Source organism: Pelophylax lessonae (assembly GCF_965119305.1).
Source record: "Pelophylax lessonae genome assembly, chromosome: 5".
NCBI lineage: Eukaryota > Metazoa > Chordata > Amphibia > Anura > Ranidae > Pelophylax > Pelophylax lessonae.
The window spans coordinates 185896804-185922347 of NC_138772.1; the positions used below are offsets into that span (position 1 = coordinate 185896804).

Consider the following 25544-nt stretch of genomic DNA (forward strand, 5'->3'; position numbering starts at 1 on the left):
TTGGTCATGCCTCTTCAACAGAAGTCGGCCCAATGGACCGGCTGTCAGACCAAATCCAGTACACACGGGACGAATGTCGGACGGTTTATATTGAATCGGCCAATGCCGCCCGATATTTGGCCCGTAAGCTCTAGGTTTTATAGTGGTAACGTCTTCATATAACACTTATGATTCTATAACAAATTTATGTATAGAGAGATATTGGTCTGCAGAGATGTTAATTTTTTTGTGGCACAACCTTTAAATGATTTGTAATGTGTTTTTTTTTTTTTTTTAATGAATTTTTGTAATACATTTTGTAAAAGATTCTTCCCTGTTTTTAACCTTACAATGTGGTTGTATTCTATGAGCACTCTTAAAGTCCATTTAACAATTTCCCTTGTGATATATTTTGGATGTAGTGCTCCGATGAGTGCTTTCCAACTACCCTTCATGTCTAAAGTTTAGAGTTGACATGAGGGCAAGAGGTGGGATTAAAGTGTAGCTAAACCCGAAAACAAGCATTTAACATAATATAGTTTACCAATTCTTAGATGCCATGGCTGCAAGAGCTATCTGTTTTCAGTTTTTTCTTCCATTATTTTCACCTAGTGATTTGGCCATTAACACACTTCCTGTCTTAGGGTGGCTCGACTATCTATAGAAGACCAACAGAGACACCCTTGGATAGCAGTAGTGTCTGGGGAGGGTTGTGTTAGTTTAGTAGAGTTAGCTGGATGTTACATAAGTTGCTAACAAATTAAAGTCTGGCTCAAACCAATACCTTTTAAGCGGTTACAGCAAGAGTTTTGTTCATTTTACATGATTTAACTAAATGAGTAAAAGCTGAATATTGTATGCAACTCTGTCAGTGTTAAATGGTTTGTCTCAACCATCTGTCTATGAATTTTGCTACACAGGTTGGTCTGTTAATGGAAATTGAAGAATAATGGCAGGATCAGTGGGTAAAAAAAAAAAACTAAGGTACATGGAAAACTTAGAAAAACAAAGACAGTTTTGTTAATGCTAGAGACAGATTGCATCGCATATGTCATTTTTAAGTTTTCCTGTTAGTACCACTTTAAATCTTCCAATGGGGACAAATGTGCCAGTGACAACTGTCTAAGACTGGAATTTTCTCCAATTTTGGTAGATTTCCTCTCAATTTCTATTGCATTATCATAGAAAAAAAAAAAATGAAGGGAAATGCCACCAGCAGGATACTGACAAAAAAAAATAACCAGAAATTTTTTTTGGATATGCATACACTTTATAGACTTTAGCTATACCTTACACTGCACTGGCTATATAGTCCTAATGTGAGTTCAAATACACTCGTGCCAAAAAAGAACCAAACAAATAAAAAATTAGAACTGCTGCTGCTTCAAGCCACTAGAGATCATATGATGTGTATAAATGAACCGCAATTAAATATGCGATCAGCAGCGCAAGTTCAAAAATCAATTAAAAGTTTAACAAACATAGTGCAATATTAAGTGTACATGATGTATCAATAATAATGATAATAGTAATAAAGTTCTCTGTTCAAATAAATAAATAAAACCAAAACAAAATTATATAAGAATAAAAACTGTGCAAATTCAGTAAAAAAAAAAACTCCAACAATAACAGTGTGCTGACTCCTTTAAATATCCCACCAAGTGAATACACTCTTTCCAAAGTGCAAAGTGTAATCTTTTCTGGTTTTTAGTGATGGTCACTCCCTCTGTGCTGGAAAAATGGCAGAAAATTCCCACTCACCAGATAATGTTGACCCCTCTTACCATATGGTAAGCAGAGATCCGAATAGGCTTATAAGATCTCTGTGATCTAGATACGGGTACTCAGTTTATCCTCCCAAAGGGTCCTTTCCATGTGGTAGATGCTTTTTAACCACTTGCCGACCGCTCACAGTACTACTACTATGGCAGGTTGGCTCCCCTGGGTCCAGCGACATAGACCTACGTCGCTGGACTCCTAGTGATCTCGGTGGCGCGCGCACACCGCCAGAGGCTCGATCTCTTCCCCGATCATCGGGAAAAGTGAGAGAAGATCCACCTGCTTGTGTAAACAAAGCAGGCAAATCTTCTCTATGACAGACAGGAGGAGATCACAGGATTCAGCATAGCTGAACCTGCGATCTCTGTGTATGTCACAGAACCCCCCCCCCCCACACATCAGTAAGCATGATACATACATTTAACCCCTTGATCACCAACAGTGTTAACCTCTTCCCTGCCAGTGTCATTACTACAGTAACAGTGCATATTTTTAGCACTGATTACTGTAGTAATGTCACTGGTCCCCCAAAAAGAGTCAAAAATGTCAGTTGGGGTCCGATCTGTCTGCTGCAATGTCACAGTTCCGCAAAAAATCGCAGATCACCGCCATTACTAGTAAAAAAAAAAAAAAACAATAAAAATGACATAAATCTTTCCCGTAGTTAGTAAACGCAATAACTTTTGTGCAAACCAATCAAAATACACTTATTGCGATTTTATTACCAAAAATATGTAGCAGAAAACAAACTGGCCTAAAATGTTAAAAAATTTAGATTTTTACTTTTTTTTTTTTGGGAATGTTATATATCAGAATGTGAAAAATATTGTTTTTTTTTTTTTTTTCAAAATTGCACAGGTGATCAAATACAACCAAAAGAAAGCTCTATTTATGGGAAAAAAAGGACGTAAATTTTGTTTGGGTACAGCGTCGCACGACCGCGCAATTGTCTGTTAAAGTAACGCTGTGCCGAATCGCAAAATATGGCCTGGTCAGGAAGGGGGTAAAATCTTCCGGTCTTAAAGTGGTTAAATGAGGTTCTCAGGAAACACAAATATAGAGAGAGGCAGACTCCTCATAGTGTAGTACCAAAAAGATATATCGGTTTAAAAAAAAAACTTTACCTGAATAGGGCAGATACAGTACATAACAAAAAACACAAAAACAATCAAAACTGTGATCCCGGCAGAGCTCCCATGTGGCTTCCCGCACTTTACTAAGGAGCCGCACCACACCACATCAGAAGAGCCCACAACGGCATGCGTTTCAGGCTGGTGCGCAAAACAAGGCCACGTGCATGTCAGCTTGACGCGTTTTATCATACAATTGACGTCATCGGAAGCTGATTGGGGTAACGTTTTTTTAATAAACCGATATATCTTTTTGGTACTACATATATATATATATATAATATATGGCCATTTTAGGCCGATATATATAATAAACCAACATATGTATACTATATATATATATATATATATATATATATATATACTACAGTATGTTTACAATGACTGTATGTTGAGTTATTTTAAGGGGACAGCAAATTTACACTGTTATACAAGCTGTACATTCACTACATTGTAGCAAAGTGTAATTTCTTCAGTGTCACATGAAAAGATATAATAAAATATTTACAGAAATGTGAGAGGTGTACTCACTTTTCTGAGATACTGTATATACTATTTTTAAAAAAAAAAATAATTACAGGACACAAATGAAAACATGTTTTGTGATCCTAACTGGAATTGCATACTTTCTATAAACATAATACTCTATATCCCATTTTCCCTTTTACTTTTTACTATATCCCATTTTCCCTTTTACTTTTTTTTTAAACAGTACTGTAAGAAAAGCAGCCTAAGCCCTGCAGTATCCAGGTCATATTTTAAGATCCCTTTGTTGTACTAATATATCTTGCTTAGTAAACAGCGCATTGTCCATTATGCTGTATGCACTCAGGGCAAGGACATTAACATCCCAACTCACCACATTGTATGAGTTCATCTTCCTTCTTCTGGCAAGGTCAGTGATGTTAAGTGCATTGTATTTAATGCTTTCCATACAACCCTTGAAATTTTTTCCACCATTGGAACTTGGCTTTCCACTTGAAGGCATACCTCCGAAGGTTAACTGTTACAAAAGATCAAATATGATAAGGAGTATGTTCAGCTTTTTTCCACATTAAAGTAACTTCTTTAGTTGTATCTGATTGTTATACGTTTTAATGTGAATAAATTATACAGGCATTCTTTTAAACTAATTTATGGATTTCCTAAATACAGAAAAGATTTTGCACATAGTAACCAATCAGATAGTGTTTTTTTCCCCTACAGCAGTCATAGAGAATGAAATAGGAAACCTTATTAAATATTATGGACAAGAGCTTTTTTTTTTTTAGTTATAATTTCAAGCATTAGCTATGAAACAATATTAGTCAAAGACATAAAAATATCCATTAAAAAATTCCAGGCATCATAATCTAATTTCTATGTTTTACATTTTCAGTTAAAATAATATTCATAGACCATAAAGCTTGTTAAAATGCTTTAAACTTTGATTATATGTTCTCTGTTCAATGTCTTTATAAATGGGCAAAATCTTAACAGTCTGATTATACAATGTGTTTTGCTAAATCTATGGACTTGTTTACATTTGTTGTCATTGCCACCCTTCAGAAAAGCAATCCACGGAGGCATTTGACAGGTGGCTTGGAGGCCATTTGTTGCTCCTCACTGTCTGTGTTAATCAATGAAAGCCCACTGCTCTGCAGCCATGTATATTACACATGGTTGCAGTGCATTTCCAGTGCAGCCCCATTCACTTCATGAGCCACGTTAGGGGGGCAGTACTGTCTGCTGAATGGGACTTGTGATTACATTTTACAGAGACACACCATGTACACCGTGTGTAGTAACATGGCTGATGGCCACTTTACCTTGCAGCAGGGAGGTCGGGGGTACAAAAAACATGGTTCAATAACCTGTTTTTACTGCCTCCCATGAAAGAAGAAAATGGTCACACACCACCACGGAATCCAATGAAGAAAATTTCTTTATTCACATAAATGGTACAAGATACGGCAGGGTAGGACAGTAGATGCGTTTCACACGACTGCTACGTGCTTGTCGGTAGTGAATAAATAACTTTTCTTCATTGGATTCTGTGGTGGTGTGCAACCATTTTCTTCTTTCTTGCTTCTCCTGGTGGCAGCCTCCCAGCCCACCCTTGTAAACAAGGCCTAAAAAAGAATGTATTATCAGAAGGACATTGTATAATCAGGTTGTAACTTATGTTTATACACTGCGAAAGCCTACTCAAGCAATCCATTCAATTGATATTTAATCAAGTAAGCTTGTAACTCCTAGCAAAAAGTCCGGTCTGAAGAAGTGGCCACATACCAGACCGTTTGAGCCCTCCTGCCTGTGACCGGGTCCCAAAGGATCTCCTTATACCATCGGTGAGAAGGTTCAGAGGCTTCAAGGGGCGGTAGGACTGTTTCTGCTTAACCCATACCATGTTTTAACCATTGGATCAATGCCAATAAAGTTTTCATGAGACTATTCACCCAAGTCTGCACTGGGGTTCATTACCAGCTATATGCACATCTGAGCGCCATCCCTTATTTTCTTCTAAAATCAAGTAAGCTTTCATACTTTATAATTGTTGCAAATATTGTGCAGCTAGATTATAGAATGTATGGACAGCTCAAAATGAAACCAAAATCATGATCAATATTTTCTCACAGACCATCCATTTCCCTTAATAAGGTTTGGTTCCCCCTACCCTCAATCTGCTGGTTGCGGGTGCAGGAATTACACCTGTTCCCGCACCTGCTACCACCCACAGCCAAATCGCACTGCTCTTATAAGATGTGCAGGGCCAAGCATGTCAGCGATCATGGGTGCAGAAACTGCAGGGTCTTTTCTGCACCTTTTTGAATGAGCTGCCGTGCCCAAGCAAGCATGTGCCGCACGGCCCGCACCAGTGTGAAACTAGCCTGACACTTAGGGCCTTATTTAAAATGTATACAGCTATCCTGTATCAAAGGGTTGACTGTCAATTTTATTTGTTATTTACTGTATAAAAGCCCTACATTGTGTTCTTTGAATAATGCTACAGAAAACACACTGTAATAGCAGGAGAGCCTGGATACTTGACTTGGCAGGTCATGTGACCAGGCTTGACTCCACTTGGCACTTTTTTCATGAATGTGATTTCACTTGTTTTGGAATTCCAAAGCAATAGAAGCAGACGACACATTTGAAAAGAACAATGCTATGCTTTAAAAACGTGCTGCTGTGTTATTTTTTTTGTTTAAAGCTAAGGCTTAGACTATACCACTGCTTCATAAATGGGCATACCTCGCATCACATCTAAGGGCAAACCTCACATCTATTACTGTAGAGGCAGATCTGAAATAAGTTCTTGCTTTGTTTAGACGTCTGAGCTTGCAGCTAGTAGTGCTTAAACGCAAGAGAGCTCCAAGGACTTCAGCAGCTTCCTGTTTATTAATTAATGGGTGGATACACATACAGTTTATTAATGGCTGTGCAGCCACCACATAGTTGCAAACTACAGCAAACACTATTCATTAGGGTTGAACACATCAACACTCTTCACAAATCTTTTTTTTAGCTGCTTCTTCATTTACTTTCATGTTACAGTAAAGAGTGAGAATTGTCCAACAAAGGAGTCAGCAGTTGTATCTAGCAGGAATATGAGATCAAAGTGCTACCATTTCTGAGTGCTATCATCAAGGAAAATCCCACCTCTGCCATCTAGCTCTCAAGAAGAAAAATGTGATAAAATATTAGGAACTGATATTTTCTAATGCATTTTGAGGTGGTGATCAGAGGAATATTAAGGAATATATATGTTTGCTGTGAATTTGTGACCTAGCCACTTTTTCAGGTGAGCAGTCATAAGCTTCTGAGAGTGGAAATATCAGACAGTGTACAGTTAGAAACACCATTTTATTCTCCAATGCTGTGCTTAGACAGCTCTGTAGAAAGTTTTGATCACAGACAGAGAGGTCATTTTACTAAAGGCAAAAAGGTTGTTCACTTTGCAAGGGAATTCCCCCTTAGCTTAGTGAAAGTGGTTAAAATTCACATTACAAAGAACACTCAATCGCATGCAAGGTAAAAAGGTATTTTTTTGGTATATGTTTGAATGATGAAAGTCAGCAGCACTTCATCTCACTCACTAAGCTAATGGAAATTCCCACTGCAAAGTAAATAGTTTTTTTTGCTTTTAGTTAATCAATTTCAAAAGAGTCTGAAGGTAAACAGTTTCTGATGTGCTTTTCCTTCATGGAGCTCTTTAAATATTGTGTCTGGGGTGCTATATTACATTTTTCTTTGTATATTATACAGTATATACATAGTAAAGAAAAATGAAAAACAAAGTTTTGTAACCGTAATAGAAGAGAAGTTAAATTGCCCATTAAAAATATATCGTTTTCCCATGGTTCCCGCCATGGTGAGGATGTGTTTCCACAATAGGTCACATGTTTCCTATCTTCTCATTTTAAAAGGTCAGCTATATAACAGGCAATGTACATCATCAAATGGGATTTCCCATTGCTATTGAAAAGGGAAAGCCCTTGAAATAAAATATTCAGAGTAACTTTAATCTTATTGCTTCATGTTTTCAATTTTCTATGCTTTCTTACCTCAAAATCCAAGTCTAATTTAACAAACTCTCCATTTGTTTTAAAATGTTGTACATGGTTATCAAGTGTCAGGTTAATGTGCTTCTTATAGCGATCAATTATAACAGAATGCCAGTGATGATCATCTAGAAGGCTTCCTGTAGTTACGATTGTGTTACCATTAATATTTCCGTATTGGTTACTGCCTAAAAATGGAAAGAAAAGAAAATTTGAAATTTAAACAACATGCAATTAGTTCAAATTGAACTCCAGTCAAACAACTGGAAATACATTAATGTCAATCATAGAGCAAGCCACATCACCACAGAATCCCTTTTTTTCCTTCTCAGTGAGTTTTTTTCCACAGTGTTTAGTGGATTGCAGAGACAGAGAATGCTTCAAGAATCACAGTGAGCACTACTGACCTATATGCCCTTTTAAGTACTGAAATGGTTTTAAGCAGTGTGACTTAGGATGGATTTTATGCCACATGCATTGCATTCAGCACATAATGAGCCAAGTTAAGTGTACTTGTCTAATTGTGCATTGATGTATGTTTTTTCTTTTTTTTTTTTTTAATTTATTGTGCATTTTTCTTTTTTTCGCAACAAGAGTCCAAGTACTTTATTTTGTAATAACCTAATATGCATCGTGATAAGGCATGTTCTATTTTTGCCAAGTGCACACCATTGCAGGTGGAACTGAACCCCTTGAAAACAATGTATTTTTATTTGTTTTTACATTGAACTTGCATTGAGTAACACTGCTCAATGCAACCCAACACACATGGTGTGATTTAATGACAAAGGTGTAGAAAAGCTGCTATGAGTCTATTGCTTAATTTAATCAAATTAGTATTCAAAGCTGTTGGATTGCAGCACTCCCAAGCTCGTGTCAGCTAAAACTGCAATTAAAATTTACATGCCTTTAATTCCCAGCCCTCCAGATCCAAGATCCATAAAAACCCCATACAGGCCACAGAAGATGTTTTTTTTTTTTTTTTTTTTTTACTGATTAGATAAGTTTCTTTTTTATGCAAGTCTTTAGAGGAAAAAAGGGGACATAATATTTCAATATTTGATGATTATATTAAAAGAGATGTTAACTTTGCAAGATTCAATCAAATCCAGATATAGGCGGAGTAATACTGGGCAAAGAGCAATATAAAATCGCAGCATATGCGGACGATTTATTATTCACGTTGACTAAACCGGACATTTCGCTGCCGGTACTTCTGAGGGAATTTAAACAGTATGGCGACTTCTCAAATCTTAAAATAAACTATGAGAAATCGGAAGCATTAGGATTGGGAATCCCTGATTTACAATTGAACAGACTAAAGACCAAATTTGGATTTACTTGGGCTGGAGCGGCAGTGAGGTATCTAGGGATCTATATACCCGCAAATTTATCGAAGATATACAAACTTAATCTATCTCCATTGATTAGGGAGACAAGAAAACTCCTGGATCAATGGCAAGGAGGATTACAGTCCTGGTTTGGCATATGTAATGTAATAAAAATTAACATTCTACCGAAATATTTATATCTTATGCGAGCGCTGCCCATTAAAATACCGAATAGTTTTTTTAAAACTGTTCAAGGAATGTTTATTCGATACATATGGTCCAATAAGAAATCACGATTGGCCCGCAACAGTTTGACACTGCCCAAATACATGGGGGGCCTTGCAGTCCCAGACTTACGTAGATATTATCACGCCATACATTTAAACAGAGTAATGGACTGGTGGCACTGAACTGAAACGAAATTATGGGTACAAATAGAGCAAGAACAGACTTAAGTATCTCTGAAGAGAGCGATGTGGTGCTTCCAGTCTATACCAAAAACTCTGAAACTACACCCATTGACTGGTAACACAATATGTATAGGCTAAAGGCTGTATATGTGTAACAGTGCTTGCGGCAAAACCTAACAACAATAGATTCACCCTTATACCCTATCTTAGGAAATCCTAACTTTACCCTGGGTTCGGATAGACAGAGATTTTGTTAATTACGAGAAACAGGGCAAGAATGTGTAAAAGCTTTTGTGAGCCAGAGGAATTGGCCCTCGATAGCTAATTTAATGGACGGGGATGGACCATACGGACTCTCTTTCTGGGAGGCACTCCAGTTAAATACTTTCTTGGAGTCACTCCCAGAACCTGAGAGATTTGTGAAGCCCTTAACGAACTTTGAGAAACTATGTGATTATCCAGGGAATCTATGGCGTATGTTGTCCAACATGTATAAATTGTTGAACACCCCACTGGAACAACCAAATCTAAAATGGGTGGAGAAATGGAAAATATATTTAAATAAAGAAACTACAGAGGAACAGATGCAGAAGATTTTCAGGTTAGTGTTCAGGCCAACAAAATGCACTAAAACTCAGGAAACAAAAGGAAAAAAAGGAGGGGGAAAAGGAAGCCAACTTAGAGTTAGAGATAAAAGAAGAAAGATACGGCATATTATAAGACAAAGAGTTGAGAGAGAAATAGAAAGAAAGAAGGCAATAATTAAGGGAAGGAGGAGAGGTAAGAGGAAGAGAAAGGGGAGAGATGTAGAGATTTCGGTATTCCTTGCTGTCTCGACTACTCTCTTAAATCAGTTAAATAACGTATTAGTCAATATTTTAATTTTTGAAGGTCAAGAATTTGCATTGTGGTGAAACACATTTTATGAAATGTAAGATGATGTTCTTATGTCTGTAATGGCTTCTGAAACCCTAATAAAGTGATATTTGAAAAAAATAAAAATAAAAGAGATGTTAAAAACAGTGAGGCCACAAATTTCCTTAATCATGGGCTTCATGGGGTAACGACTTAGAAAATTTGTGTTTTGTATCGACTAATTAGGACACTGATATATGCATGACTAAAATGTGAACCTTTTGCCTGGTTTAAGCCACCAACTCTTACAGGTTGCTCCTACTGACTTTCATGTCAGTACTGCATGCTGTAATAGCTGAAGCTCAGCAGAAAGAACCAGTGAGAACTGCAGGGACCCAGAAGATCAACACTTCTGGAAGTGTTGATTGCCCAGAATACTTCAGTAGATTTTTCAGGATCAGCATTTGGAGGTATGGACAGAAGGAAAGGTGAGTATGTTATGTCTTTTGTTACAGGTATTGCTTAAATCAAATTAGTATTCAAAGCTGTTGTATTGCAGCACTCCCAAGCTCATATCAGCTAAAACTGCAATTAAAATCGACAAGCCTTTATAACCCAACCCTCCAGATCCAAGATCCATAAAAATCCCATACAGGCCACAGAAGATTTTTTTTTTGGACTGATTAGATACCAAGTTTCTTTTTTATGCAAGTCTTTAGAGGAAAAAAGCGGAAATACGGCAATATTTCAATATTTTTATGATTATATTAAAAGAGATGTTAAAAACAGTGAAGCCACAAATATCCTTAATCATGGACTTCATGGGGTAACGACTTAGAAAATTTGTGTTTTGTATAGACTAATTAGGACACTGATATATACATTACTAAAATGTGAACCTATTGCCTGGTTGAAGCCACCAACTCTTACAAGTTGCTCCTACTGACTTTCATGTCAGTAGCACTGCATCCTGTAATAGCTGAAGCTCAGCAGAAAGAACCAGTGAGAGCTGCAGGGACCCAGAAGATCAACACTTCTGGAAATGTTGATTGCCCAGAAGACTTCAGTAGATTTTTTCAGGATCAGCATTTGGAAGGATGAACAGAAGGAAAGGTGAGTATGTTATGTCTTCTGTTACAGGTATTGCTTGCTTTAAAACATTTTGTTTAACCAAAGAGTCATTTGATTATTTTAATAAACCTTTATATTGCACAAACATAATAGTTAAATTGCTATATTACAATAGCATTACTGAAAAGAAAAAACTGTACTAATTGCTTCTTAGAATGGCATTACAATCTTATATACTCAAAGCTATCAACTCTTATAGTCTTAAGCCTCATTTCAACAAATACACTTTATTTTGTCTTGTCATTGTGTTCTTGCGTTAATTAACAAGAAGGTTGTATTCTACGTTGCTCTGCAATACAATAACACATAGCAATTGACATTTGCTTTTCCTGTCTAATTTGCAAAGAGTCAGTGAAAGCTAATTATAAATTGGTTACTAAGGGTTACTGAACTTTTGCACTTTGTTAGTAAATAGTTATCAGAAAATACACAGGCACAGACTTTCAGAAAAAATCTTTATAATAATTTTTTGTTTAATGAGTATGTACTATTTCCTTTTATTTATTTTTTTTACTATTCCTAAAAGATGATTGCTTGTTTATGCCAAAAACAACCATAATCAAATTACGGTAATAATGACCACAGTCAGGTTAAAGGTGAAAATTTCTCATGGTTATTAATCTTTTGTAGAACACCTCGTATGAAAACTACATTTTGTTTATGAAAAGCTATAAATTTTGGTAAATTTACTGTGTGTGTTTACAGTGTATGCTAATTGCAAATATCTCTCTGGAAATAGTCCACTGCATATAACAGCATTATTGTTGCTAGTTATGCTTTATTACCTAAAGTGTTTCTCAAGTCAAAACTTTTTTTAACGAGTACGAGATGGTTAGAGCCCCTCACAGGTCTTTGTTGCCATTTCTGTGCTGGAGAGATTAACAATCTCAGTTTTTAAGGTGACTATTGTCACCATTTTCAAAATATAAGGTTGTTGCCAGAACAGGAAATGGGGGAAAATCGAAGTTATGTTTCAGTGACAGCATATTAATGAAGGAATCTACCTTCACTTTGGATTCATTTCCATTAATTTCCTGTTATGTACTCAGACAGTAATATGTAGCTATTTTAACTATTTCTTGCTTTATTTAAAACAACATATATGGACATGGACATATATGGTTAGAAATTCAGCCAGATCAGAAGGGACTGGCTGAGTGTAAATCCATATATGGGCAGAATAGTTTTACAGAAGATAATCTACCAAGTGACTTCTGTACAACTACCCTGTTGCTATAGCTGGCAGTCTGATAGCTCTGATAGTCTTCACATTGTCAAAATACAATAGCCCAGTTTACCTAGAATGTGTGGATGAGGGAATCAGCTCAGTTTTTTCTTTCAACCCGCTGGTTAAACAAAAAAAAAAAAACTGATTCATGTATAGCAGGGGTCTTCAAACTATGGCCCTCCAGTTGTTGAGAAACTACAATTCCCATCATGCCTAGCCATGTCTGTGAACGTCAAAGTTTTACAATGCCTCATGGGACGTGTAGTTCTGCAACAGTTGGAGGGCCGTAATTTGAGGATCCCTGATGTATAGGCTGCTTACATTGAAACTTCCCAGTCCTTGACTTTGAAACTATACATTTTGAAGCTACAGCCCAGCACATTCCCCATGATAAAGATAAGGATTGCTATTGAGAACAATGGAGGTTTTTGTTCCTCTGTGCATGTACTAAAGAACGGTCATTGAGAGGAAGTAGAGTGGTTGACCACACACCTGGTAATTACAGCTCCGTCTTCTTTATTTCACAGTTAGAAATGAGACAAAAGCACAGTACACAGGGAACATGGTTGACACGTTTCAAATTACAGATACATGACTAAGCGTCTGTGATGAAAGACATGTTAACCATGTTCCCTGTGTACTGTGTTTTTGTCTGGATTCTTCCGGTGAAATTAAAAAGTCGGAACTGTAATTACCAGGTGTGTGGTCATCCACACTTGTTCCTCTCAGCTATTATGGGACAAACAGGATCTGCACCACACATAGTTGCAGGGTACTTCTAGTGGTGGCTTGACCTGGGGCGGTATATTTTTCGGTCCAGTAAAGAGATGTAATTATTCTTTTTGGTGGATCCTAAAGTATTGCTGCCTCATGTGTCAGCAAAATTTAGCCTGCAATGCTTTCTAGTTAGACTGCTTTCTAGTTTAGCCTGCAATGCTTTCTAGTTAGACAATACAATAAAGAATTGCAGTAAAGAATTTCACACACTCTGAAATATATTTATATATATACATTATATATACATTATGTGAAAGAGGTACTCATACCATTAACAAATAGTGTGTAGATGATTCCATATATGTGCAAGTATGTCATGTTTCCTAATTTTGTTATATTATTGTTCTGTTTAATGGGTAGGCATTGTGTGTGCATCAGTGGGATGCTTGCAGTATTCTTATGTGGAATAACTGGCCTGGAAGTTAACTGGGGATACGTTCCCTCATTATAGCACTTTTTAGTTTTTAATATTTTCAGGTCTCATAAGCTTCAGAACATTTCACATGTTTATGTAGAAATACTATTAAGTACGGCTTTGGATAAATCAACTTGTAATTTATGTAGTCTTGTAACATTTAAAAAAAAACACAAACATAACAGATGGATGAAATGTATTTTCATTACAGTGAGTCATATATATAAGTTGATATATAAAAAAAACGTAGGGCTCCAAACAAATATCTAACCACCCTTATTGAGTTCTCATCTACCTTTACATACAATTCAAATGCGTAAAAGTGTAATTAACTGCACTTGAATTGTTTGTAAAGGTATATGGGAACTTAATAAGGGTGGTTAGATATTTTAGGACTGCTACACTATTTTTTGTATAATAACTTATATATATCTATAATATAATAGTATTAATTCACACATTCAATGTTAAAAGTGCACATCCTTGCATTATGCATTCTACCCTTGCCATTCATCTGTCATTGCATGTCTGCATACATTTCAGAATTTATTTTTCCAAAGACCATGACTGTCTAACATTTTCAAGCTTGACCGATAATTTTTTTAAACAACGTACACAGGCTGAGGTCAGTTATGACTGTTCATGCAGCATAAATATGCAAATGCTCAAACAATTTAATCTAATTCACCTGTATCTGGAGACATATATTTTATATCTGATGCTATTTTATGTTTGATGCTTAGCAACTGCTGTCAAGTTAATACTCTGTTTGGGGAGTTTAATACTGGTTCTAATAAAGCTCCCTGAAGATATTGTTTTTTTTTAAATCTATTCAAGTTTTATCCTCTGTTGTGCCTTGATGAAGGAGGGTGGTGTTTCCCCTGAAATGAGTTAAATGTTTTTATATGGCATTTTTTTACCAGCAATTCAAATTATCTTGAACTCTTTGGATCCTGGTTTGGTCTGATGCTCCTTTCTGCATTTGTATGGTTTCAAAAGGCCATGGCTTTCTGAATTTTTTAAGCTTTTAATTCACCTTTATCTGGAGCCATGTTTTTTATGTTTATGACCAGGTAAAGAGTCCCTGAACACACACCTGTCCACAGACTATATAAAATGATTTTTTTTGTCTTGCTCAGTACCTGCATTGAAACACAACATTTTCTGTCCACAAAATTAAAAAGGCAAAAGCTTTAAATAAGTACTGATGAGTCATAGGTTAAAATGAGGGCAAGGTTTCTAACTTTTCCTTGAGAATTACTTTGACAATGGCAGCATCAAGATAAAAAAGCATTGTAACTTTTTAAATTTGTAGTCTTTTTTTACAAAATTTCCTCCTTTTTTACAACATCCCCCTAAAAACATAAAATGTGTAATTACCTAAGTTTAATTTTAACACAAGCTTTGATTTCACCAGCTCCAAAGTAATATAGTCCCCTTGTTGTCCTTCTCCATGAAAGAGAACACCATCACTTAAAGAACTTTTGAATTTGAGGGAGATGACATCTTTTTCTGTTGCCATTTTTCTGTCCTTGAACTGATAGGATAACACAGTATTGCCATCAAAATTGATTACATCCGCCCCTATAGAAACATAAAAATTGTTATTAGTACACCAAATGTATTGAAACACATTGAAACACATTCATTTTACATATCTTTTTTTTTAAGCAAAGAGCTATTATTGGGTTTTACAAATAAAAATAACGTACAAACAAAGAGATGTGCCTTACATCAAAAAGTCAGGGCTAGTTGTATAGAAATGAGGTAGAGAAAGTAGTAGTTGTTGTCTCTTACAACTTATACAGTAAGGTCATCTGATTTTGAAACATTTTACATATTATTTTAAAACACGTGCTCAAAATGCATGTTTTAAACTTCTTGCATCAATATTTAGTGCCTAATTTATATATAAAAAAAGAGTGTTAACTCCTCTTCACTATCCACAGGACATTGCTACAAAATTGCCACATCGCACCTGCATTTTACATTTTTTTAAATTAAATGTAAGATGCCTCTGATGTCCAATGGTGTGTTTTCGGGGAACATTAAAATAAGGTAAATTATGTAGCTAGCCAAGAAAAGGATATGACCCCCTGATACAGCAGACCCCCTGATACAGAGGACAGCATGCAGAAGAGCTTTCATCTATTCTTGGACTAATGATGGAATTGTCTGTTTACCTCCACGGGACAACAGGAAGCCAAAATTAGGGGGACAACCTTTATACACACAGCTGATGGTTGAAAGGATATCCAGTGGTCATTTTATACCTATACCTCAATCTGATCTGGTAAGAGGATATATACTCTTGACTGTTCACAAGGTGGGCAGAGCTGGTCTATCTTCATCCCTGCACTTATGTTTTTGTGGAGAGTTTATTGCACCTTATTTTCACCCGTCTGGTAAGGGGAACACCTGCACTTTCCAAATCAAGCACCTTATATTGTAGAGTTCACTCGTTGTGAAGTGGGATCCTTCATTTCAAGCACTGATGCGATCATTTGTACTTTAGGACTTTATGAACTTTTTTATGGACTGTTTATGTTCAAGATCCCAATCTATTTGAGTCATTTGGTTTTTACACCTATTTGTATGCACGGTTTTATAATTTAACGCACTATTTATTTATCAATTTGTACACATATTTATCCTACAGGGTAATCGGATTTAGTTGCAGCTTTATTTATTGATTTATTTATTTATCAGCGCTCCATTCATTTTAAATAAGTCATTGCATATCAATGAAAAGAAATAGTTCCAGGGTCCAATAGTGATCATAGCACACTCCTGGCCAGTGGATTACAGGTGTTCATCTATGAATGAGTGGTGTCTTCCTAGTAGATCCTGAAACTATTAATTCTCATGGACTTGCAGCAATTTGGCAAGACTCAGTTTACAGGATATCTCAACTACTACCTAAGAGAAGAAGCACCTAACTACATTCTAGATCAGGTAAGTCCAAACTCCTACAACAGTGCATACATTTATCTTGAGGATGGCACTGTTGTGTTCGCTATTATTATACATTGTATCTATTTGTATCTGAAAATATACCATCCTTTACTTGGGAAAGTGTAGTACTACATTTACAATGTTTTACTGTTTGCTACTAATGTGTGATGAAAGGGATATATTTATTATTTGAAGGTTGCAGCAGCTGTACTCTTGTATCAGACATTATTATTTTTCACTCTCAGCTCCTTGATTTGCAGTCTTTTTTTCTTGAAGACCCACTATCATTTTTCATTTCTGAACACTCAAGGATAGGAGGTGAGTGCTGTCACATAACCTGTCACAGGTCATGTAACAGGCTTCCTCCTCCTCCAGCCACTTTTTTTCTTTCCAGTTCATTAGAGGGAATGTAGTGCTGCAAGAAAAAGGCAAAGTACATTTATGAATCACGCTGCAGTGCTTTATAAATGCGCAGGAGGCAATTTTAATAGAAAAGCTGCACTGTGGCACAGTTGGGACATATACATGATTTTTAAATGGGTCCCCAAATGTAAGACTCTGCTCTCAGTGGACGTCTAAGACTATTAGGAAGAATAAAATCCAAGCACCACATTTCGATCTTCCAGACCTCCCTGGGTGCTCCAAAACCTATGACATTCAAGTTATAATAGCAACTTCAGTTGCAAAGTTTTCATTTGGCCCCTTCCCTCCTGGGTTCCATAGCTCAATACTGGTCTGCTGCTTTTGAAAAATTGAAAGTCACAGGAGACAAAAGTGAATGCGGAAATATTTAGTTGTTTGTGTGTTCCTTTTGTTCACTGTTTGAAAACTTTACTGGGATCACTTTCAACTAAATACTGTTTTTTATTTTGTTTTGTTTTTTTTAATAGAGCTACCAAGCCTACTAAGCCTTCTGATGTCATTACATGGGGTGTTGTCTTCTATGTATATTTTTTTAAGTAGTTTATATTCATTTTATAATATTAAGAATGTAGAAAAAAAGAGTGAGACACGTCTTCCAATCATAGGGTACAGAGGCAAGAGTTGTTGGAAAACATATTCCCAGAACAGATAAATAAACTCAATCCTCTAACAAACACCAGTTCATTAATTACCATTAAGCACTTTTTTACCAAGGAGCTTGAAACTCAAGGCTTAGTATATATAAAATGCTGTTTTTCTTGTATGTTTTAGCCTCTCTAGGGGGCTTTAGGGATCATAGATTCTCTAACAAAACACAAAGCATGTCCATTAACAGACAACAGAGGTCTTTATTGAACCTGGGACATATGTTTGCCCTGTGCTCAATTACACAGGAGATTCTTTTTATAGCAATCATTGATTCCAATTTATTTGCATCATCTCTCATCTCTATTTATGATAAGAAAAGTAATCAGCACTGCTCATGTCCACAAATCCTGCTGCTACACACATACTTGAAATGTTCCTTAGGGATTTCTTACTAACCAGAATAAAAGCTGTGAGCACCATATGAAATTTTACGCACCATTGCTCTTATTTATGTGCATTCCAAAACCAATCAAACATCCCAGCAGGTTGGAGCACAAACATTTGCCTGTGTAACAACATAATACTAAAAATATACATATATACACTGACTCACACACTTGTACATAGGCTGCACAAAATGAATTTAACAAGTATGTTAGATACAACAACATGCTATGCTGTAGATACAGGGTTGGTGTTTGATACTGGGGTGTGCTAGACAGTTAAGGCCTCAGATTTTTTTTTTTCATTTTGTTTACCAACTAGGAATATATCTTACTGGCTATATATGTGTTTGTTCAATATTCTATGATTCTTTGATCATCTTTTTATGTCCTAGAGACGGTTCAGCAATTGAGGATGTATTAAAATTTCAACCTCTGCAACATCTCCAGAATATGCCCCTTTATAACAAATTATACCACAGAGCTTGGTTATCTCTCGCCTCAACAGCTGCAACTACTTCCTCAGTGGATTACCTTTACATAGGCTATTCCCCTTCAGTACATCATGAATTCTGCTGCCAAACCCATCCACCTTACCAACTATTCAGTGTCTAGTACCCCTCTCTGCCATCTGTACATAACATATTTTGCTAATAGGACATAATGAGTTCCCATTGTTTCCCAAATCATTTGGCAAATATGGCAGACCTGGACATTTTCATTCAAAACAGGCAGTCTTTTCAAATGTGAACTTATTGCAGGTTTAGAGACTTTAAGCTTTTTTTTTCATTTAGACATATTGTACAACATTTTACAGAGTACACAAATAAATTCCATCCATTACACAATTGTATTAGGGCCTTTAAATCCACGTATTCTACACACATTAGGGGCAACTTTAGTGGAAGACAATTAACTATGTGTCCCTAAATTAAGGAAGAGTAGTAGGAAGGCTACTATTGATGTACAATTTTTACTCTTAATAATGTTCATTAATATTTATAACTTCTCAGAACATGGAGAGCATTAACCATATATCAGAGGCATCACTAGCATCAGGCAAAAAGAGCACGTGCCCAGAGTCTCCCCCAGGGGCCCCAGGTTTGTGGAGCCAAAACCATCAAAGTCCCAAATACCTGCAGGGCTGCAGGTCATGCTTCCCACTACTCTGCAGTGCACATATTAGAAAAACTTGCTTCATTTAGCATTACCTAGGACCTTCTCTTATTAAGTTCTCCTGCATCTCCACTGCCTAATACAACATGCAGAGTAGGTATCTAAATTTTTTTGCCACTTTTTTTGAGGGGGAAAAAAAAGTAAATAAAATTTGAATGGATTACACAAGGTTGTCATTTTAATAAGGTATTTCTCACACAGCATGGGCATACTTTCAATTAAAACACATTCTTTTTCTCATTCCAAGTATCGGAATATCCCATGTGTGATATTTTATTACTGCTGAGATGCTTAGAGGGGCCCAAATTCCAAGTAGCACTTCAGGTTCTACGGCATACATTTTGTACATGATTTCCTGGCTACCTATCACATTTCCTGGGGCCCTGAAGGACCAGGACAGGAGAAATACCCACAAAATGAAACATTTTGCAAATTGTTCCCTCAAACATATTTAAATATAAGTCTTTTAAAGATTATATTTTAGCCACATTTTTTGTGAAATAAAAAAAAAAAATGAAAATGTTTTTTTCACACACAGCTGTCAATTAATAAGATATTTCTACCACACAGCATAGGTGTACTTAGAAATAAACCCCAAAACACTCTCTGCTAATCTTTCTGAGTATGGAGATACCACACATGCTCAGATGCGACACTTTGTTGCAGCCTAGATGCATAGAGGGTACAAAATCCAAGGAGCATCTTCAAACTTTCAAGTCCTTGAAGTGCCAGGACTGTAGAAATGCCCACAAATGACCCAGTTTTGAAGACCAGATACATCAAGGTAAGTAATTTGATGGTTTTATTTACATGTCATACGTTTTTGGAAAATGCAGAACGTGAAAATATATTTTTACACAAAATTGACAATGAATAACAAATTCCTAACACGCAGTTTGGGCATACTTAGAACTATACCCAAAAATACTCTGCTACTCCTCCAGAGCATGAGGATAACACATAGATATGTGAAATTTGTTTCGGTCGGAATACAAATTTGGACGTATTGTGGTTATGAAATATAGTAAAGAAGAGTAATGAATTTAGTTGAAATCCATTAAAATTTGTTTTGTTTATACGTTTTCTAATAAATTCAAACTTTTCAGAAAGATTCGAATTTTTATTAGTCGAAAAACGATCGACCGATTTGAATTCTGTGCATAGAAATAGCTGGTTGTCAAGCAGTGGGCCGGGAAGCTGGCCGCCCACATCCTTAAAACCAGGAGTCATGATCTGTCAGCGGACTTCTCCACTGACAGATGAATGTAAAGAAAAGAATGTCAGCATTGCCCGCCGATAGAAAAATGGTAAGATATTATCATTTTATCTAAATGTATTAGAGTCAATATGAAAGGGGAATATATGTGGTTTTCAACGGTGAAATGGGGTTTCAATCGTTTCTAATGGTTACACTATTTTCTTATGCCACAGAACAGACCTTATCAGGCTCATTATATTATGCTTTATCACAAACAGAATTAAGAGTTTCCCCCGCAGCGACATTTTGCTGACAGCAAAATTAATAATTTCTGCAAAATCAGTCCACCTATCTCTTTTGAGAACAGTTGGCCTAAATGTACCACTGATATTTACACTATATTTTAAGTAGATGGTTAACTTAAAATAATTTGAATAAACATTGACTGAAAAAAAAAAAAAACATAAACGCAACATATAGCAGGGCTAACATAACAGTTCTTATTACATATTATACTTAAATTACTGCTTTCCTTTTAACTAACTAACTAACGTTCAAAAGTACAATAAAGAGCAACAATGCAGGCTGTTTCATTTCGAACAAGTACTAACATAGCACCAAGCAAATCCTAGTAAAAGCTATAGTGGAAAAAATAAAAAAACGGAATTGAAACATTTACATTTATTTAATTTCAAGTTGCACTATTTATCTTATGTTAATAAATAGAACAGTATATTTCACTTGAAGTCCCAGAAGCACTTTCACCTATCTATAACCACTGATCTCCATTAAATCTGTCCTTATCTATTATTTTCTGGAGATTTGCTGTGCTTGATGTCAGTTTATCTCTTTCTCTCAATCTTTACACATCTATACTTTGCTAATGTTATCTCTAAAGTATCTATGTCCAGCTCATTCATCCTTCACTTTTGATTCATTTCTTTTCCACCCTATTAATCTGTTCCTGTCTTTTCTTCTGGCTCAAAGCTTTCCCTGTAGTTCTATTGTGAAGGCTGAACCATGCTGCATAAGCATATACTGTAGTTTGATGTAGCTACAGCTTGTGTACCATTATGTTGAAAGGTGTTTGATTTTCAGTTTTGTTTAGGACAATGGAAAAAATGAAGGAAAAATGTTACAAAAAAAACATATTTATTGTAGCTTTCAAGTCCTTAGATTGGGTAGCTACAGTCCATTTGTTTTTCTTTTTTCGGGATTTTGTTTCCTTTATTTTCATTTGGTAATCCTAAAAATAACTCACTTTTTGTCTCTGGTCGGCTGCACTCACTAACCTATCTATGTAGGGAAAAAAGATAGGGATATCTGCGCTCAGACTCAAAAGATGTGAAAGGTATAAGGTATAAAATGGTAAGGCAGCAAGCTATAAAGGCAGATTACAAACCAAATAACAGATAAGAGCAAAAAAAGCAGCGCCAAACATAGAAATATATATTATCTACATTAAAGTCCAAAAAGTAAAGTCTTTGGAAGAAGGTTGAAAATAGGGTCCTCCAATCACCAGTGCATAAAAGTGGAAGAAGCTGTTCCAAACCACCCGTGATGATCCAAAAAAGCTGCTTACCAGAAGTTCTGACCCTCCTTACACAGAGCAGTCAGAAATAGCAGAGGTAAGACTTTAAAGGCAATGGTAGTGATGGGACCTTCCTCTCGCATAGCAGAAAAACCTGAGCCTCTCTGGGTAGAGGTGTCAGAAAGCAGCAGAGCCGGCAATGGGGCACACAGGCATACAGGTAACCATAAACCTCCATCTCTTAAATAGCAAAACGCCACCTCAGAAAGAAAAGGGAAGAAACCCAATGGTGCAGTATGTCCAACAAATTACATTTTAATAAAAAGAGAAACACTCACATGAATGATAATAACAGAGGCATATGCAGAGTAAAAACGCTTCGGTGTAGGAAGCGTGCTAGTCGTCAGATGATGACTTCATCACTACCATTGCCTTTAAAGTGTTACCTCTGCTATTTCTGACCGCTCTGTGTAAGGAGGGTCAGAACTTCTGGTAAGCGGCTTTTTTGAATCATGGGTGGTTTGGAACAGCTTCTGCCACTTTTATGCACCGATGATTGGAGGACCCTATTGTCAACCTTCTTCCAAAGACTTTACTTTTTGGACTTTAATGTTAATAATATATATTTCTATGTTTTGCGCTGCTTGTTTTGCTCTCATCTATGTAGGGAGCCATAGTTGTCACCCAGGTTGGACTTTAAATGTGTTTTTCTCTTTTGATCTTTATTACACGGGGTTAAAAGGATTAGTAGTTTATAGAAGGACCATAATGTTTTTTTTGGTCAGCCGCATTATATTTTCGGTGGGATCAATAGGTCTTTTCTGTAATTGAAGAAAATGCATAAGCCTGAAAAAAAGGCTTAGAGAACTAATGTATCTACTATATCGAAGGACTGATAAGCTGCAATATATTATATTTTTTCAGGTTCAGTATTCCTTTAGCTAATAGGGAATTCAGGTCTATTAGCCTATTGGTATATACCCAATACAATTTTATCCTGGCATTTTGAGTGTAAGCCTACAGAGGAACTACACACACCTTTCTGTATAATTTTTGTAATTCCCAATTGCTGTAATTTTTATTCTGCTGAATAATGCATTTACGAGACAATCAAAACAGATCTTGTCTAATGTCCTTAAGTATTTTGCATGTAAAGTTTAAAAATACAATATTTTGTGATAGTCGTCACACAACCCCTCGTTTAATTGGACATATGAGAGTTGGACTATATTTTTACACTTAACTGACTTAAAAATAGAGCCCAATAATTCTGCCTCAATATGACCACATTGGGTAGAATCTATTTACTCACTTCAGTCCCCAGGCCTTTATCTCCCTATATATATGGTAGGATGGCCCTAAAGCGTAAAATCACGTACCTGTATGTGATTTTTTCTTCAACTCTAGGGGGGCATGCGCGTGCCACCAGAGCCCCACTCCTGCTGTGATTGGACACAGCGGGAGCCATTTAGTTGGTTCGGCAGATGCGATGTCCGCAGGGAACCGGCGATCATTCGGAGAGAGGCAAAACAAGGCACACCGCCGTTCTGCCAGAGAGAAAAATGGAGATCACAGATCTCTGTTTTCCTTTAGTCAAAGCACATCCCCCACAGTTACAAAGCATTCATAGGGAACAAATTTAGCCCTTTGATTGCCTGTGATTATAACCCCTTCCCTGTCAGTGTCTTTTATACAGTCATAGTGTACTTTTTTTTTTAGCACTGATCCCTGTATTGGTGTCACTGGTCCCCAAAAAGTGTCACTTAGTGTCAGATTTGTCTGCTGCAAGCTCGCAGTCCCACTAAAAATTGCTGATCGCAGCCATTACTAGTAAAAAATATAAAAAAAAAAGTCCCTAAATCTATCCCATAGTTTGTGGACACAATACAATAACCTTTGCGCAAACCAATCAATATACACGTATTGGGATTTTTTTTTTACCAAAAATATGTAGCAGAATATATGTTGGCCTAGATTAATAAAGAAATTCGATTTTTTTACATTTTTTTTATTGGGTGTGTTTTTTTAGCAGAAAGTAAAAAATGTAGGGTTTTTTTTTTTCCCAAAACTGTCAGTCTTTTTTTGTTTACAGCACAAAAAATAAAAACCGTAATGGTGATCAAATACCACCAAAAGAAAGCTCTATTTGTGGGGAAAAAGGGGACATCAATTTTATTTGGGTACAGCATCACATGACTGCGCAATTGTCACTTAACCACTTGCCGACCGCTGCCCGACTATATACGGCGGCGGTCAGCCCCTCCCAGGCAAAGTGACGTACCGGTACGTCACTAGCCTGGGAGCCAATAGGGGGCGAGCGTGCGCCGCCGGAGGCACGCTCCCGCCCCCACTCGTTCACAAGGAAGCCCGCGCGTGTGACCGGTGGACCCGATGTCCGCCGGTCACTCGCGATCGTCGGGTGGAGAGGGAGAAAAGCAGGCGGCTAATGTAAACAAGCCGCCTGTCACTCTTCCCTGTGTAATAGCACAGATCACTCGGTCCTGCTATGTAGGACTGTTGATCTGTGCTGTTACACACAGCCACATCCAATGACAGTTAGAAACACGCCCCTAGGGACACACTTAACCCCTCCCTCTCCAATAAAGTTAACCCCTTCCCTCCCAGTGTCATTTTTACAGTAACAGTGCATATGTATAGCACTGATTACTGTAGTAATGTCACTGGTACCCTCAAAAGTGTCAAAAATGTCAGCCAAGTGTCTGATCTGTCAACCGCAATGTTGCAGTCGCGCAAAAAAAATCGCAGATCGCCGCCATTACTCGTTAAAAAAAAACAACAAAAATGACAAAAATCTTTCCCTTAGTTAGTAAACGCAATAACTTTTGCGCAAACCAATCAAAATACGCACATTTTGATTTTTTTTACCAAACATAGGTATCAGAAAACAAATTGGCCAAAAATGTGAAAAAATTTAGATTTTTACATTTTTTTTGGGGGGGGGGGGATTTCATATAAAAAAATGTAAAAAAATATTGTTATTTTTGCAAAATTGTCGCTCTTTTTTTGATTATAGCGCATGATCAAAAAATCGCACAGATGATCAAATACCACCAAAAGAAAGCTCTATTTGTGGGAAAAAAAGGACGTCAAATTCGTTTAGGTACAGCATCGCATGACCGCGCAATTGTCCGTTAAAATCACGCAGTGCCGAATCGCAAAACACCCCCTGGTCAGGAAGGGGGTAAAATCTTCCGGGGCTTAAGTGGTTAAAATAACGCAGTGCCGTATTGCAATAAATGGTCTGGTCAGGAAGGGAGTAAAACCTTCCGGAGCTGAGGTGGTTAAATCTCTTGAGACACAGTACCTAGGTTCACTGCAGATATACAACTGCATGGCTAAAGTCACAAAAATTGTCTATTTCTCAAGAAGAATTTAGCCTCTGCCCCCCCAGCCTAGGTGTCCCTTTAATAGTGTCTGTACACCCAAGCGGTCACAGAGGTCAGATGATCATGAGCCACTCCCACCAGATACCAACCATTAGTGGGAACTGAAAACTGTCGCTGGCAGCTCAGTCTCGGTGCTGGGTGAGTGCTGTCAGCACAGAAACATTAGCCGCTAGTGATGCATACTGTATGTGCAGGAAAAAAAAGGAAAAGCGCCACTCTGAGTGCAGTAAACTCGGTACTTTAT

The 25544-nt window shown here is 36.9% G+C and overlaps 1 protein-coding gene across 1 annotated transcript in view; it reads right to left on the bottom strand.

The window, feature by feature from the left end:
- Window positions 1–25544, bottom strand: part of CNTNAP2 (contactin associated protein 2) — a 2507009-nt gene that overhangs the window by 1304978 nt on the left and 1176487 nt on the right. The window contains exons 5-7 of the mRNA XM_082257542.1: window positions 14960–15163; window positions 7436–7620; window positions 3748–3891 (exon numbers count right to left, since the gene is read on the bottom strand). Of these exons, the coding sequence (XP_082113668.1) occupies window positions 3748–3891; window positions 7436–7620; window positions 14960–15163 (533 nt within the window). The remainder of the gene's footprint in view (window positions 1–3747; window positions 3892–7435; window positions 7621–14959; window positions 15164–25544) is intronic.